This window comes from Spinacia oleracea, chromosome 1, assembly GCF_020520425.1.
Source record: "Spinacia oleracea cultivar Varoflay chromosome 1, BTI_SOV_V1, whole genome shotgun sequence".
Classification (NCBI taxonomy): domain Eukaryota; kingdom Viridiplantae; phylum Streptophyta; class Magnoliopsida; order Caryophyllales; family Amaranthaceae; genus Spinacia; species Spinacia oleracea.
Genome location: NC_079487.1, coordinates 27967397 through 27984236, shown reverse-complemented (window position 1 = coordinate 27984236; position 16840 = coordinate 27967397). Strand labels below are relative to the sequence as shown.

The following is a 16840-nucleotide window of genomic DNA, read 5'->3' as shown; positions in this document are numbered from 1 at the left end:
ATAATGCGGGCATGCTACGACGAGCAAGGGAGCTCGTCGCCCATGCGGTACGAATGCAGCGAGCAAGGGCATGGTGCACGAGCACAAGGCAGCAGCCCTGCCTTGTGTCATGAGCTGTGTGCGATGGGCGCATGGGCAAGGGCGAGAGCGAGGCACGAGTAGTCGCGTGTGGGAAGCAAGCGAGCTGCGCCACAGCGCGCACTGCCTCGCGCAAGCGTGCGGAGCCTCGCGCGCAGCGAGCGCAAGCTCGCGTGCCACGAGAGCTACGCCCAGCATCGATCGCTCGCATGCTACTGCCTCGTGCGATGAGCGCAAGCTCGCGTGCGACGAGGGCAGGCGCGCAGCGAGCCAGAGGCCAAGAGTGCCTCGGATGCCTTGCGATGGAATGCAGCAGCGATGCGACGCAGCGCATGGGCTGCGCGCACATGGCCAGCGATGGCTGTGTTCGTGTGGCCCATGGCTGTGCGTTGCGTGGGGTTGTTGCGTTACGATTAGATCGTTTCAAAAATTTTAATTTGAAATTTTCAGTTTACAGAATTTTAATTAATTTTAAAATTAATAATTTAAATTGTTTTCTTGGATTTTAATTTTGAATATTATAATTATAATAAATTTCATTTATTCTAATTATTTTACTAAAATTAAAATCATGAATTAATTTAAATACGACTGAAAAATAAATTAAATAAGCGGATTCAATTATAAATTTATATGAGCTTTAAATTTTAATTAAATTTGTATGTTTCCGGTTAGATTAGAAATACATTTTTATGTTTAAAATTAGTAAAGCATATGAATTTATTGGTTTAAGCGGGAGCCCTTTTAGTCATAAACTCTTGATTAGGTCTACAAATCCTTAAGGTTAAAACAACTTGATTAGAATTAATAAGGACTGAATAATTTGTAGATTATTGGTGCCCTTGATTAATTGCTGCAAATGTTTATGTGATGCATAATGTGTTTTACTAACCAGCTATGTGGGCCATTCATGATAATGAATGGGTGAATGGTATATATTGTATATGTACTGTTTTGCAGGTTATGAAGTGACTAGTATGGCCCAAATAGGATAGAAAATATGGTCTGCGTACCATTAATTTGAATGTAATTGGTCTAAAGTACCAAAATTGTTTTTCAATTCAAATATGGTCTGCGTACCATCAAATAGTTGTAATTAGTTTTAATTATAGCTTATCCTATTTGAAGAAAATGGTGCCTCCCACGGAGATTTTCAAGACGGACTTTGAAGTTGAAGCTTCAAGATGAAGTCGGACCATTCTAGATCACATTTATCTTATGCATGTTTTAAGTTATTTATTGCTTTTAAATATGTCTTAAATATGCATGAGATCAAAGCTTAATTATGTTGCATGATTAAGGATTTTAGTTCACTTAAAATTTAACCAACATAATAAGAGCCTTAAGTTCCAAACTTAAAAATTTAGTTAAAAGTTGCCATGCCAAAATATACACTTGCTTGGATATCCTTTACATCAATCTAGTAATAGTTTTTGCTTAGCGAGGTGTTACTTATTGGTCCTAAAGGGGCAAGGTACACAAATAATTGTGGGTACATGTTAGTTTTGGTGAAACTCAACGATATAAGTAAGGAGTCCTTTTATGTCGTGGCGAAATCGATAGGTTTACCTAATAAGTTCTTAGACGTACCTATCAATCAAGAATAGTTTCTAGACTATTAGCAAAAGGTTTTTGCTTACCTAAGATGTTTTAGGATTGAGTCGACAAACTGTGCTTAATTCTTCAATGATTTTAGGGTCTTGGAATCATTTTATTCACACCTGCCGGAACAATAAATTCGAATAAAATGCTAATAACTTGTTTGAATTGCATGATTGCTTTAATTTTGAAGTTATTACTCATGATAAATGTTTAGACTTATAATTAAATATCTTGCACTGCAATAAATCCTTTTAGAAAGGTAACAGTAAATTTCCTTGGTTGGTAATGAATCTAAGAACGATTCACAGAAATGAGATAAAATGAGCAATTTAAATGTACGTTTCTTTTAATGACTTTTATGGTTGTTTTCGAGTATCAAAATCGAATGGCAAACCAATTGGTGCTTGTGAATTCAAAATACACTGTAGTTTTGAGATCATAAAGCATTGAGTTTAAAACGCTTAGCTTTACCGATGGTTAACAACCTAATATCTTTGTCCATTTAATTCTCGAATGAGTCTAGTCCTTAGACATTCGAATAGATCGATGCTTAGAGAACTTTAGAAGCTTCTGGTAAGATCGTCTAGTTGAAACAGAATATTCAACATAAATAGTAAGAACCTTGTTGGATTGACATTGGACATGTCTAACAAAGTATAAAAGGCAACACTAAAGAAATCAATTCTTAAGACTATAAGAAAGGGTACAAGAAATAGGAAAACGAGGAACAAATGAAAGGAATTTACGATTCCGTTTCTACCTATAAGTTTATGTTTAAAGAGAAGTGACCTGGCAATCAAACTTCCTTGGTATCATATACCGCTTGAGGTTCTTACTTCGGTAATAATTCAAACAATGGAAGCTAGGATACACTAATGACCTACAAGTGGGAAATGAAGCATGGGAATGCTACATTAGTTGTAGGGTCATCTAGTTTGTTTTAAGTCCTTTCAAAGGCTGGAACTTAATGGCTATTTTGTTCCATAATCAACATACCTAAATTTCTGTTTTCAAACACAGAAAGACACACATTCAAGAAAAACAAAAATAATGTTTGTTTGTTTATTTGAATGAAATGGTCAATTACAGGTTGAGTCAATATGCTTGATTAAAACAAACAACTCTTTAAAGAACTTTACTAGGTTCAAATCAACCCCTTGATTTGAGTTCCACAAATCTTTGGCATTGTTGCTTAGACCATATCAACAAGTTAACATTCAAAAGCTCTATTTTGATGGACTTTTGAAAGTTCATTGATTTCTAGATCAATTTAAGACGACTAGTCTTACTTGTTGAAAGTAACAAAAGATATGAACTATTGTTAGAACGCCTAGACAATAGAGTTCAAAGCTAAAGAAAGATTTTATGACTTTATTATTTCACATGGATTTGAGTGAATATAGGTTTATTTACTCAAATGTGATATAAGTTGAATCTGTTTGGCCAGTTCAAAGATTCAGAAGTATAAAATCCACTTGGCAAGAAATCATAAAGATCTAGGTTAGATCATGTTGATGATTACTTGAGACCAAATATGATTATCAATGATTGTGTGTTGTAATTTCACAATCTAGGTCCATAAGATATGGCATATCTTAGTTGGAATAATCGAAGTCAATTAGTACTTGATTCGATTAATGATGAATCATAAAGACTTTTCCTATAATTTCTAAAACAAAATGCTCAACTACCACCAAACTAAACCAAATTCGTCGAAGCTATTGAAAAGTAATTTCAGAATAACTTTTCATAAAATATATCTAGAGAGTTGCAAAACTCAGTGGGAGCTTAGTGTTTTTCATTCGACAAACTAAGGCCCAAGTATAGATATATGTTTCATTGTGATTTATTCAAATGAGACACAAGGGTATTGTTTCTACCACGAATTTTTGAGAACATAATGTTTGTTTGCTCGAAATAATGTCCTTTTGGAGATTCGTTTCCAAAATGACAAGTGGGAGAAAATAGACCTCGAAAGTCTTCGAGGCGAACAACAAACATAAACGGACATTCCGGAGGCTTTTCGAAGTGCTTCAGAAAATCCGAACTTATTCTTTAAGGACTTTTAGAAGTGGCTTTAAAGAATAGACATCTCTTAGAAGACTTTATAGTGCTTCAAAGAGAACAGAATATTCAAAGGACTTTCAAGTGGCTATTGATATTCTATTGTTTGATGTTCTATACCCAAGTAGGCATAGAGTTCAAATCACTGAAACTATGAGATTCTTCTATTAGATAGTGAAGAAACATGGAGTTCAGGTCACTGAAACTATGCAATTCTTCTATTAGATAGTGAAGAAACCTACAACTTGCAGTCAAACTATTATCATGTAGATTAATGAGTTTGTGACCTGTAAGAAAGCTATGATGAAACCCAGATTCCCTAAAATGGTTAGAGGCCATATATAGACTCAAATGTTTTAAATTGTTAGAGGCCATAAAACATACTCAATGTTTTGATGACAAAATTGAAATTTTGTTGATTTGCAAGAATAGTTTCACACCTATTGGTTGCAAGTTTGTTTTAAGGATAAAAACCATCAAACATGAAATTGTGTTCACACACAAAGCTAGATTAGATGCTAAAGATTACAAGCAAATTCACGGCGTGGATTGTGTTGAAACCTCATGCATAATCATAATGCTCAAGTCTATAAATCAAGCAATGATTGCATATTGGTACATATGGCAATTGGATGACAAAACAATTCCTCAATAAAATGTTGGAATAAACTATGTACATGGTATGTCATAGGATTTGTGGATCCAAATAAATGCTTGAAAAAGAAAGCTAGCTTATGAAATCTAAGTACAGATTTAAGCAAGCAATTGGGAATTAGAAATGTATTTTAATGAAGCTAATAATTATTTTAGTTTCATAAAATGTACATGATTCTTATAGATATATAAGAAGTTTAGTGGGAGTACATAAAAACTTAATTGGTCCTATGTGTATCACACACATATCTCTCTATTGTGAAATAACATTCAAATGCTAACGACTTAGATTTGAAATTATTAATCAATGACGGACCAAGGCGAAACTTAGTGCATACTGGGTATTAAGATCTATCTTATCATAATGTTTTGGATTAAGTAATGGCATTTACTAAATCAAATACGAAAGACTCCATTGGAGATATTCGACCCATGTGAATAAATCTAAGTAAAGAATGTTTGAACTATGTATAAGCATTTACTAAGTTAAACATCAAAGGATCTAAGTAAAATTCTTAACCTATATTATATGTCAAAGAATTTAGCTGGATTTAGTATCTACTGAAACTAGATGAGCTAAAGTTACATGAATAGAATTCAATTGGGAATTATTCTGAAAAAGAATTTATCATGTATGATATAATATGAGGATCGCCAAAAACGTATTGTATGACTTTAGGCATGACGAACATATACCAATCTCTATTGATCTAAGTGAAGATCAAGAATACTTATGGTACTTGAAAAGGTACATAGGAATAGTTCTTGATTCAAGGAAATAAAGATATGCTAAATATTGATGCTACACGCATAAACACTGGCAAAGGATCAAGCAAGATTCCTTTGGAGTTAACCATTGATAAGGACGAGCTATAGAGCATCGTGTTTTGAAATGGCAACAAGGATTGGAGACCATGAGTTGTTGCGTGGGAAATTAAATATTAATTTCTATGTTCTAAGATACAGCTGGAAAGTCTTTCACATATCTGTGAACTTCTTGGATAAGTAAATCCAACCAAAGCATCACTAGCAACCTAAACAATTGAAGTAGAAGTACTTATTGCCTAAGAAGCAATAAAACAGAGTTGTTTGTATTAATGAGTTCTTCATTAAACTTAGGTAGATCACATGTCTACTGACTTGATGATTCTTCATTGAAAAATGTGTAGAACCACACTTGAAGCAAGAAAAGACTAGATCACAAAATAAACATACTCAAAAGATCTTATCATCTATCTCGAAGAACATTCGATGAAAAGGATATTAAGATTGGCAAAGCATGATAACTAAACTTATGCAACAAGTGAGAAACAACACTCACATTGTGGCACTGGAAATCAAGCATAGCTTTGAATTCCATGAACTGTTTTAAAGATGGGTTTGAGACCCATGGTTATAAAACGTTGGGGTTGAACATTTATCATATATGAAATGTATTTTTCATATTCCATTTAATCTTGGTTTAGTATTAAATGATGAGTCCCTTCAATTTGACGATGTATTCAAGATAGACTGTCAGGACCAGTCCTGTGACTAAGAAATGTCTATCAAGTGAACTTGAATGTCAAAAGTTGAAAAAGGTCCCTGGTCGGAGTTTTCTATAAAATTGGTCGCATAGAAAACGTTAGACGACTAGAATGCAAGATGACTAGTAGTTCTGTTTCTTGAACTATGTGGACATGGCAATGTCATAATCATTTGCATAGATACTTACTTTGGGAAGACTAGTATCGGACAGACCTATGAAACTTTAGTGTAAGAGATGAAAATATGTCATAAGTAAATTTCATTAAAATTATTAGACACTAAATCCTCAATACCTGAGTGATTTGAGATTACTTGTTTGAGAACTGGTTACTTTGACGTTGACCAACCGTCGCACCGTAAAAGGAGGTTATCAAGGCAACGCTCATGTAATCACCTATCAAACGAAGTCTAATCTCAAGATCGCAAGATTGGGATTGTCCTCCCATAAATCGGGATGAGATGCTTAAAAGTTGTACAAGGCCACTCGGAGAGCTAGAAACTGTGAAATGCATGGTCGTGCTCGGATGAATCATAGGCTATGATTATCTGTTTATTTGATCAGTTGAACTCTGAAACCGAGAAACACCTCTGGACATAATAAGGATGACAACTCTTACCTTATGTTCAAGAGCAAGCATCAAGCGACAAAGGAATTAAGTAATGCCCACTTGTCCCTAAGGACAAGTGGGAGACTAAAGGAAATAATGCCCTTGGTCCAAGTATGCATTCTATGTTAAGTCTAGCTAGAGGCCGCTTCAGTTCAAGTGGAATTAATGACATTAATCCACAGCTTACTCTTGACTGAACCCGTAGGGTCACACAAATAGTACGTAAACAGATCAAGTATTTAATGGCATTAAATACTCTATCTATGGATATTCGGAATCGACGGATCTTGGTTTCAGTGGGAGCTGAGATCGTCACAAGCAAGAAATGAATACCCCGGAAATGATGATATTGCCGGAAACGGAAATATGGATCGTATCGGAAATATAAATATTATCCAAGCCGTAGATGTTGCCGGAAACGGAAACATGGTACGTATCGGAAAATATTATCGGAAATGGAAATATTGCCGAAATCGGAAATATTGCCGGAAACGGAAATATTGTCAGACTCGGAAATATTATCGGAATCGGAAAATAATTCCGAAAACGGAAATATTAAATATTTGTTTGAAACGGAAATTAATTCTGGAATCGGAAATATTAAATATTGTTCGTATCGGAAATGAATTCCGGAATCGGGAATTTAATCGGAAGCGTATCGTACGAATTAGCATCGGACGAAGCCCGCTAGACGAAGGCCCAGCACGAAGCCAGGCCATCGCCCAGCGAGCAGCACCCACCAACGCACGCCTTGACCAGGCCCAGCGCAAGGCCAGGCCCATCCAAGGGCGCGCGCGCGCGAGAGCACAGCAGCGTGGGCTGTGCGACTGTCGTGGGCCGCAAGGCTTGCGCGGGTGCACGGCTTGTGCAATGCTTGTGCGGGAAATCCTAATCCTATTAGGATTTGTGCAAAGATTAAAATCCTAATCCTATTAGATTTGTTTTGTTATTTAGAGTCCTAATAAAGTTCTAACTAGCAAATCCACATCCTAGTAGGATTACAATTCCTTTTCCATACTCCTATAAATAGGTGCCTAGGGTCACAATTTATGGGTACGATTGAAGTATTCAAAGGGTAAGTTCTTGAAATAAAATCAGCCATACACTTGCACCTTAAGGGCGATTCTAGTTGGTCTAACTTGAGGCGGATCCGGACGTACTGTGGACTATCTACGGAGGGACGACATTTGGAGTCCTAAAGACTTGTTCTTGTTCGGTTCGGGCGCAGCTAGGGAAGGCACGCTACAACATGTATGCATCCATTCTATGCTAAATGATTATGTGTAAATAATATGCTTTCCTGGCTTTATGGTTTTTCCGCATGATTAATGAATTGTCATATGTATCATAACCTAACACTCACAACTTACTCTTGACTGAACCTACAAGGTCACACCAATGACACGTAACAGATCACCGGATTAAATGAATCGGAAGTTCATTTAATAGCTTTTCGGGATTTAAGTTGGAAACGTATTATACGATACGACCTTGCATCGGAATCGTATATCGTATCGCGAATATTCGTAAGCTAGACGAAACAAATAAATCGTATCGTGCGACGGTGATTCGTCTTATACGAAATGATAAATAAATATATCAGAAATATATTTAATCGCGAATACAAGGAGCGGCCCACGAGCCGAGTGCACGAAGCACACGAGGCCCATGGGCGCGCGCATAGGCGAGCAAGCAAAGCAACGCAGCAGCAGCGAGGCCCTTGTGGCGCGGAGCTGTGCGCGTGCATGCGGGCTGAGACCACGACACAGCAGCAGCGCGGCCCACGGCCCACTGGCTGTGCGTGTCCGTGTGTTTTGGCTTGCGGGCTTGCTAGCCGGCCTTGCCTCTTGGCTTGGTCGGTTAGTAAGGTTATGTAAATAACCTTACAACCTAATTTCCAACTTAGTACAATCACAATTCAGATTACACACAACCCTAGGAGAAAACAGAGAACCTTAATTCTCTCAGTGCCTCCATAGTGTGTTCATCCCAAAAGCAAATCTCTTGATCAATTGTCTAAGCTACGATTATGAAGACGGATCTGATCGTGTCGGTGAACCAAGTAGAGGAACGACAAGTGGAGTTCTTTGTTCGTGTTCGTTGACAGATTATTGTGGAAAACACGCTTCGAATGTAAGTTTGCTTAATCTGCGCTTTATACATGTTTCCCGGCTTTGGGGATTGTTCCGCACATGTTATTATGTTTAACTGTATTCCCCTACAACAAAAAGGTCTCAAAGCGAGCGCTGAAGGTTGGGGATTTCGTCCTCAGTAAAATGCAGTCTGTAGGACGAGCCAAGGAACATGACAAGCTGACTCCCACTTGGGGAGATCCATATGAGATATATGATGATGTTAGAGATGGAACCTATCGAATTTAGGACATGCATGGACGTCCCATCCTCTGCACCCCGTATGCAGATAACCTCAAGAAATACTTCTTTTGAATACGCGACCTCTGACGGTCCTGTATAAAAATGTCCTACCTGTATTTCGGTTTACTAACGGCCTAAACGTTCCTGGTAGAGAATTAGACTCTTTGTACTTGGCTAAATTTTTCTTGCAAATATTATAAACAATACTACTCTACTAACTACTAGTCTTCTTTTTAATTATTACGTGCTCATATGTACAAAAGCCTAATTGATTAAAGGCCTAAGAAGTGGCCCAGATTAGCAACCATACCACTTCGCAAACGAAGAGAAAAGTCTAATTGATTAAAGCCTATGAAGTGGCCGAGGTTAGCACCAACATAGGCTGATAACATATAGAAATCAAAACGGCTTAGAAGTTCCAGATAAACCGACTAAGAAAAACTAAGGGGAAAATCCCGCGGCATCTAGATATGCCTAGCGGTGTAAGTAATCCTTGAAATCAACGAATGCCTGCTATAGGGCGCCATAGCATTATGTTGTGCCGCCCGTGTTCTCGTCGTCCATCATTTCTTGACGAGCATGTCTAGCGGCAATCAAACCTATTGATTGACTAGCGTTAATCAATTCTACTATAGACACGCCCGTCAGTAAATGTGAAGGGCCCATTTGTGATTAGCCCGCGGCACCTAGATATGCCTAGCGGCATAAGTACTTCTTGAAAACAAGGATTGCTTGCTATAGGGCACCACGGCATTATTATGTGTCGCCTGAGTTCTTGTTGTCCATCATTTCCTAACGAGCATGTCTAGCGGCAATCATACCTATTGATTGACTTGCATCAATCAATCCTACTATAGACACGCCCGTCAGTAAATGTGGCGAGCCCATTTGTGAATTCATGCTGAATTGACAGGAAAATCAAAACTGCTTTCCTTCAAACATTTCGGTGGTCAGGAGTACCGCGTGTATCCCAATCAACGATCGACCACCAACAGCCGAGCCGTGATTTTCGGTTACAAATACACAAATGCGTAAAATATGAAAACTCACATCAAAGTAAAACATTTCCCAGGCAACAGAAAATATTAAATAAAAGTGCACGGCGACGCCAAGTCATCCAAAACGCCTAAGCGGCGTAAAGATAACACAAAAACAAAAAAAAAAAGATTGTTAACTGCTCAGCTGGCACAAAGATACATATGCCGGTGGCGCAAAATATTAAAAATTTCTTAAAATACGCCAACAGGCGTAAAAACAACATAAATATAAAGATCAAGAGTCAGGGGAGTCGTCTTCATCATTGGAGATCCCAAATTTTGGGGCAGGACGATCAAGTCGCTCCGCGGCAAGAACGTAAGAACTATGATCGAAGCTTCGTTAGAACCAAGAAAAGTCTGACCCATCCATGTGCGTCTCCCAAGCAAGACGAGCAGTGTTTCGAACAACCATCTCTCCCTGGCCATACGACTCCTAAAGTCGTTTGCGGAATTCCTAGATTTGTGACAACACCGCGTTCAACTCCCCTTAAAGTTGTTCTGCTTGCTCCTCTCGCTCCTTAATCTGAGGAAGCTCCTCAAGTTGGTCCCGAAACTCCGCCACCTCTTCCTCGGCATTCTTGCCCTCCGCGGTCAGCTTTGATAAAGACGCGTTCTGCGCAAGGATCTTCTTGAGCAGTCTGGCCCTGTTCGATTTAAGAGCAGCTATTTCCTTTGCCTAGAGGTAAATGGTAGTATGCATCTCCGTCCGAATGATCTCCGTCTTGGAAAAGGAATAGGGTCCATGGTTGACGGCGTTGGAGACAGGGGTCTTAAGCTCCTTGCTAACCCTCTTCTTCCAATTCTTGCAGAACTCGACACGGAGAAAGAGCTACCAAAGCCCAAGGAGAAAAAAATTGAATTAGAACAAGTTTCATACACTAAATAAAAAGAAAAAAGAAGTATGAAAAATTGAACTTACATCAGCTAGAGTGGCCTGGATGACGCCGAGTTCAGCTTCAGACTGACCAAGGAGGGAAGCAATGTAATCCGTCATAACAACTTTATACATGGCACGACAAACAGGCACCTGATCCCTGGCCTAGAAGTTAAGAGTATCAGGAATTTGTCGGGTCTCCTCTTTGGCCTCCTTTTGCTCATCAAGTTGAGCTATAGGAAAAACAATGACCTTAGGATGACGAGGGGAGAAAGAAGAACAACTAGATGAAGAACAATACATCCTTACGACGTTTGTATAAAACTCACCACCATACTCCTTCGCCCGACGGGCAATAGCCTTGGGGATTTGGGAGCGAAAGGTTGTAGATATGCCGGCCAACGGGTCCGGCTTGGCCACTCGATCTTCAGCAGACTTAGACTCCAAGTCCATCACCTTGGCCGGCTTATCCACAACCACATCACATTTGTCCTCCTCTGGAAACAGGGCCTCACTCTTCTTGGCAAAGCAGCGGGGTTGAGGTCTCGCCTTCTTCAAAACACTAGCCAACCCCTTCGGTAGGGGCGGACCTCTTTGTAGTTGGGCAAGGCCAGTACCTTTGTCCTTCGCAGCTGATTTTGCTGATACCGTAACAAAAGAGCCAAGTTAGAACTCATATAAGCCAACCGACCGAAAGACGAGGTGCACTTTTGTGATCACCAGTCACTCACTAATCAGTGACTCGTCATCAGCATAAGCCACCCTTCCAAAAGACGAGGCGTACTTTAGTGATCACAAGTCACTCACTAAGTAGTGAATCGTCATCAACATAAGCCGCCAGTCCAAAAGACGAGGCGCACTTCAGTGATTACAAGTCACTCACTATGTAGTGACTCGTCATCAGCATAAGCCGTTCGTCCAAAAGACGAGGCGTACTTTAGTGATCCCAAGTCACTCACTTAGTAGTGACTCGTCTTCAGCATAAATCGCCCGTCCAAAATATGAGGCACACTTCAGTGATTACAAGTCACTCACTTAGTAGTCACTCGTCATCAGTATAAGCCTCCCATCCAAAAGATGAGGCACACTTCAGTGATCACAAGTCACTCACTATGTAGTGACTCGCCATCAGCATAAGCTTCCCGTCCAAAAGACGGGGCACACTTTAGTGATCATAAGTCGCTACTTAGTAGTGACTCGTCCTTTAACTAATCACTCGTCTAAGTTTTGAACGGTAGAAGGGGCATTTAACTTAATATAATTACTCACCTTCTCCTCTAGCTCGGCGGTGGCTTTCTTCATCTTGGCATCATAAATCTCCGCCATCCAATCTGATACGTCTCCCTCACCAATGTCGGTGTCCTTCAGCTTACTCATGCCTTCTTTAGTAAAATATAGAAGTAGATGATGGTTAAGTACATAACTACTAGGTAAAATTTAAAGATTCATAAAGGCACAATCACAAAATCACTCGCTACCTCTAGACATTTAATATCCTAAACCGACGGCCGCTAGGAACGCCTCATTCTCAAACTAATTAACGTGAGGCAACCAATTTGCCGGCATATAAAAGGACTTGTCAGCCGAGAGGTGGTGGAAGGTTAACTTGAAAATAACATTTACCTGATCCCATTCAGCCCCCGTCAAAGGTGGAAGCACTTCCTCATGGTCCATATAGTTAGCCACAGTACTCCAGCGGCTCATCCTATAATACACCTCTTCGTCCTCGGTGTGAAAGACGACCCATCTCTTTCTCCACTTAAGCCACTTAGAGGCCTTGCCCATGAAATTTGATAAGCGCCTCGGCTTCTCAAAGTGAACCACCCCTCGGCGACGTTTGGGGATCTGGAAATTGACACTAAGTGAAGAAAGGCTGAGAAAGACGGTTGAACTCCCTTCAGCGCACATTTGGCAATATAGCCAAAGACGTTGGCCCAATAATTCGGAGTCAACTAGGCCACCCCAATGTTAAAACCGTCTAGAACATCCACAAGGACAAGGTGAGGAGGGAACCTCATGCCCAGTTTGATGGCGGCGGCATACACTGGGAATTCGCCGTCCGCCAGAAGACTAACGGTAGACTCCATATCCGTCGGCACCCTCAGCTCATAACCCTCTCCTATGCATAGGCCATCTCGATAGTCAGCGTCGTGCTTATCCAACCACCTCATACATCCCTGATCTGGATGAATTTTCGAGGGAAGAAGGTTTGCTTCTTCTTGAACACCTCGCCTAATTTGGGCCAGAGGAGGAGCCAACACCTCCTCCGGATTAGCGCAAACTCCTTGGCGTGCCTCATCCCCCAGGGTTCGCTCAGAAGAACTAGCCGCCCTTTCTTCTCCATGGTCGGCATAATCATCAATCTCTCGAAAGATGTCGGCAAAGCTACTATCCTGTGTCGGCTCACTAGACGAATTACCTTCGAAAGGAGGCATTAAAGCCCTGTCCCGCGGATGTAAGCGAGTAGAGTAAGTCGTCTTCTTTATTCTTGCCATAACCGTCTGCATAGTATAACAGAATAAGACTTAAGGAGGGCTCGGAAAGACGAAACAAGAAGGACGAGTATATATACAAGAAATGAACCGACGGGGCACTCCAATACATAGCCTCTACGACACCTAACGCTCACCTCTCGCCGGCTAGTTCCTAAAAGTCTAGGCATGCCAGAATTGCCAAAAGCAAAAAACACAAATAGAAAGAAAACATTAAAAGAGGGTAAAGCAGCCTACCTCAAAGATTTGAAGTCGAAAATAGGATGAGTTTGATGAAGAATATGTTGAGTTTCGCGAGGAACAGGATCAGTTTTGCGAAGAACAGGTTGAGATTAGTGAAGAACAAGTTGAGTATCACGGTGGCCGAAAATCACCTCCTAGTGTTTCTCTCTTGCCGGATATCGCCTATCTCAGAGGTTAGTAAAATCAAGAAAAGTGAAAGTAAAAAAATGAAGAAGTTACCCTCATATTTATAGAGGGGCAGAATTGAGATTTGTGACACTTGTCACCATCCCCCTAAATGGCCTAAAGCACCTTAAGAATACCAAGGGTCAAGAAGGGATACCTGGAAGATCGTTTCCAAAAATACCCTCATTAAGGGGAAAATATTGTAGGCAAAATTACCGTGACACTTGTACCAATCGGAAGGTGACACGGGTCCCAACTTATGCCCAGTAAGCTATCCCACATGGACTGCCACCTATTACTTGTCATTGCATCTATTCTTGCATGGAATGAGGTAACGTGTCCAAATTCAGGTATGACACGTGGCTCAATGTTCAAACCACCTATGTCAACATGATTGGGGGAAGCTTAGTAAACTTTCCATTATGCACAAAGGCCCAAAAGCCCATTTATGTCTTCCCATCACTATGGTTGCACAAAGCAGAGGACACATGTCCTCTCCTCCAAGCTCAGCCAATCATGTGGTAGGGATTCTAGGTCACTCCTTGGAAAATCTAATACTACATAAAGCTCCAAATCCCAAGGTACGAGGATCATTCAGTCACACAACAACCACCTAAAATTATTATGCTCTACCTTCTCTCTACTTTATCTCTCTAGATACCCTTACTTACTTAGGCATCGGATGGAACATTCCGAGAGGAATATTCTTGTTTTGCAGGTCGGACCAGAGATCGTGCAGTATTGGACCGGATACCTCCTTGTCATCAGCTCATCGAAAAAACCCTACAACAACATGATATTTAGTTCCTATAAAATCTTTGGGCTTTCATTGTTCACAATTGTCTAAAGTTTCTTATCCCAAATAACCTATAGTACGTATACAAAATGATATCAGATGATAGGGGAAAGAAAGCTACAATACCAATATATTATCTGTAGGCAATACAAACACTAGATGTAATCAGTGGAAGAGGAATTCTCGGGAAATTAACAGGGATGACATGGGCAAAGAGCTCATTTTCATTGATTGTCCTTTATCTGTTCAGTTTATGCAAAATAACGATCAGGATTAACACTTTGATGATTTCAGACAAGTTTGCTGAACAAACACAAAATAGTCTATCAAAAAACAAAATATGATCAAAATTAGCATTCCATTCTTATTACATTCTAATTCTGACAGATTTACCTCTTTTGTCAGTTACCATGATCAGTAGTAATATGAAACGAGCCGGATCATCAATAAAACCATTGATCAGACTTTCAGAGTTTTTTATACAACTATTTCGGGATCTTGCAATTCGGTATGTTAAACCTAGGGATCCTAAGCAATCATAAAGGGTATTGCAGCTCCAAAAGGCTCATTCTCTGGTCAAACTAAGATCATCATTTCATAGAACCACGTCTTAAGACAAAATTTGGATATCAAACAGACTACATAATCTCTGCACCATCGGTATACTACTCCGTGTGCGTCTAAGCTTAGACAATAAAGAAGCCTACTGTATTAGTCTGTAGTAAATAGTAATTGCAAACATCGGCAGTAGTAGAACAGAGGTTTGCATCTCATTTCTAGTAAAAGTTACAAACCCTGTTTCACACAAGGTAGCATATGAAATCGAAAGAATAATTCTTAACAATGTGATTGTCAGTATCCAGTACAAAAAGAAGCAAATTATTAAGCAACTTGCATTATGAAAATTAATCTTCAAGAAAAAAAATTATACACATAGGCTTCACTATTACTCATCCAATCTAAGATCAAACCAGACATACAAACAAGTTATATCAATTGCACACATTAAGGATCACGGATCACGGATCACTAACGAGCAATGACACTAAACAAATCAGTAAGTAGAGCCGAAATATTCACATATTTAAGTGTCAGGCACTCGTTGAAACACGGTTCATCGCAAAACACATATATACTCAATAACTGAAGTTTAGAAATGATATTATTAATTTTATAATCATGACTCGCCACCCCCTTGGTCAGTGGCTGTCAAAAGAAAGAAATGGGAGGAAGGACAAAGAGTAAGTGAATAAGGAGGATACAAAAGTCCATTTAGATTCATGCAACTTCAAGCTAATTAAAATTTGCAAGGCAAGAGAAAGAGTACAGGAGAAGAAATACATGGATTCGCAAATAAGAACCATTAATCCTATAAGAAAAGTCATACCAAAAGTTACTGGTATTAGGAATAAACCTAATAGGATAATAACTCATCACACAAATTCGTGAACAACTGAAATTCGGTTAGACATCATATGATACAAGCTCCACCAAATTAAAGTTTCTTAGAAGTTAGAACAGATTCATAAATCATGATCGTCTCCCAAATGTTGGATACCCAAGATTTGATATAATCAATAGCAAACGACATGCATCTGAAATCAAAATCCTAAATTCAAAAATCGAACAATTGAACAATATAACAATATACTGGAGTTCATATGAAAAAAATAGATAAAACTTAATTGAACATGGAAATCAAGATAGGAGAGAGAAGATACCTAAGCCTCAAGGTAGCCAAGGACGGTGGCGAGTTAAACCAGAGCTCCACCACCAACACTTCGTGATCGGTAGTACGGTGTGTTTCCCAGCCTTCGTAAACGAAGCAATATGACCCGCCGGAATATCCAAACCATCCTTTCTGCTTTAGGATGTCACCTTTTTCCCTACGCCGAAACCTAGGGTTTTTCCCTTCTTCCCATTCACGCAGAACATTAATTTTTAGATTGAATAGAGAGGGACAACCTGGTGAGAGAAGATTTCGAACGGATAAGGGTGATTATGAACTTGTGGAGGTGAGATGGGGAGTAGTTGGAGTTCCAGCAACGGAGATTTGAAGAGGAGGATGGGAGAGAAGAGAGATGAGGTGAAAAGTTCGTAGAGGGTTCTAGATCCAACTGAGAAAAGATAAATGAAAAAATATGAAAATTATCACTTTCGTGGCACAATTAACTAATTAACTAATCTCCGACAAAATTATTAAATTAACTTGCATGAGGTCCATTTACGTCACAGGTTAGTAAATCACTGACGCAAATGACATTTACAAGCCCAAAAAAGTATGTGTGTAACTCATTAAAACAAAGACATAATTGTACCGATACA

General features: G+C 39.5%; 1 protein-coding gene across 6 annotated transcripts in view; it reads right to left on the bottom strand.

Moving 5' to 3' along the window:
* Positions 1-16636, bottom strand: part of LOC130466322 (uncharacterized) — a 37916-nt gene extending 21280 nt beyond the window's left edge. Inside the window, exons 1-5 of one of the 6 annotated variants that reach the window (XR_008926435.1) lie at positions 16237-16636; positions 12089-14502; positions 11149-11460; positions 10865-11052; positions 4204-10774 (exon numbers count right to left, since the gene is read on the bottom strand). Coding sequence is in view for 1 of the 6 variants with exons in the window: in XM_056835200.1 (XP_056691178.1) it covers positions 12772-13326 (555 nt within the window). In the remaining 5 variants the exon portion in view is untranslated. Of the gene's footprint in view, positions 1-4203; positions 10775-10864; positions 11461-11490; positions 14503-14531; positions 14758-15774; positions 16111-16236 lie in introns of those variants that run through there. The other 5 variants (XR_008926433.1, XM_056835200.1, XR_008926437.1 and 2 more) reach the window with 5 other exon arrangements.
* Positions 16637-16840: the final 204 nt, after the last annotated feature.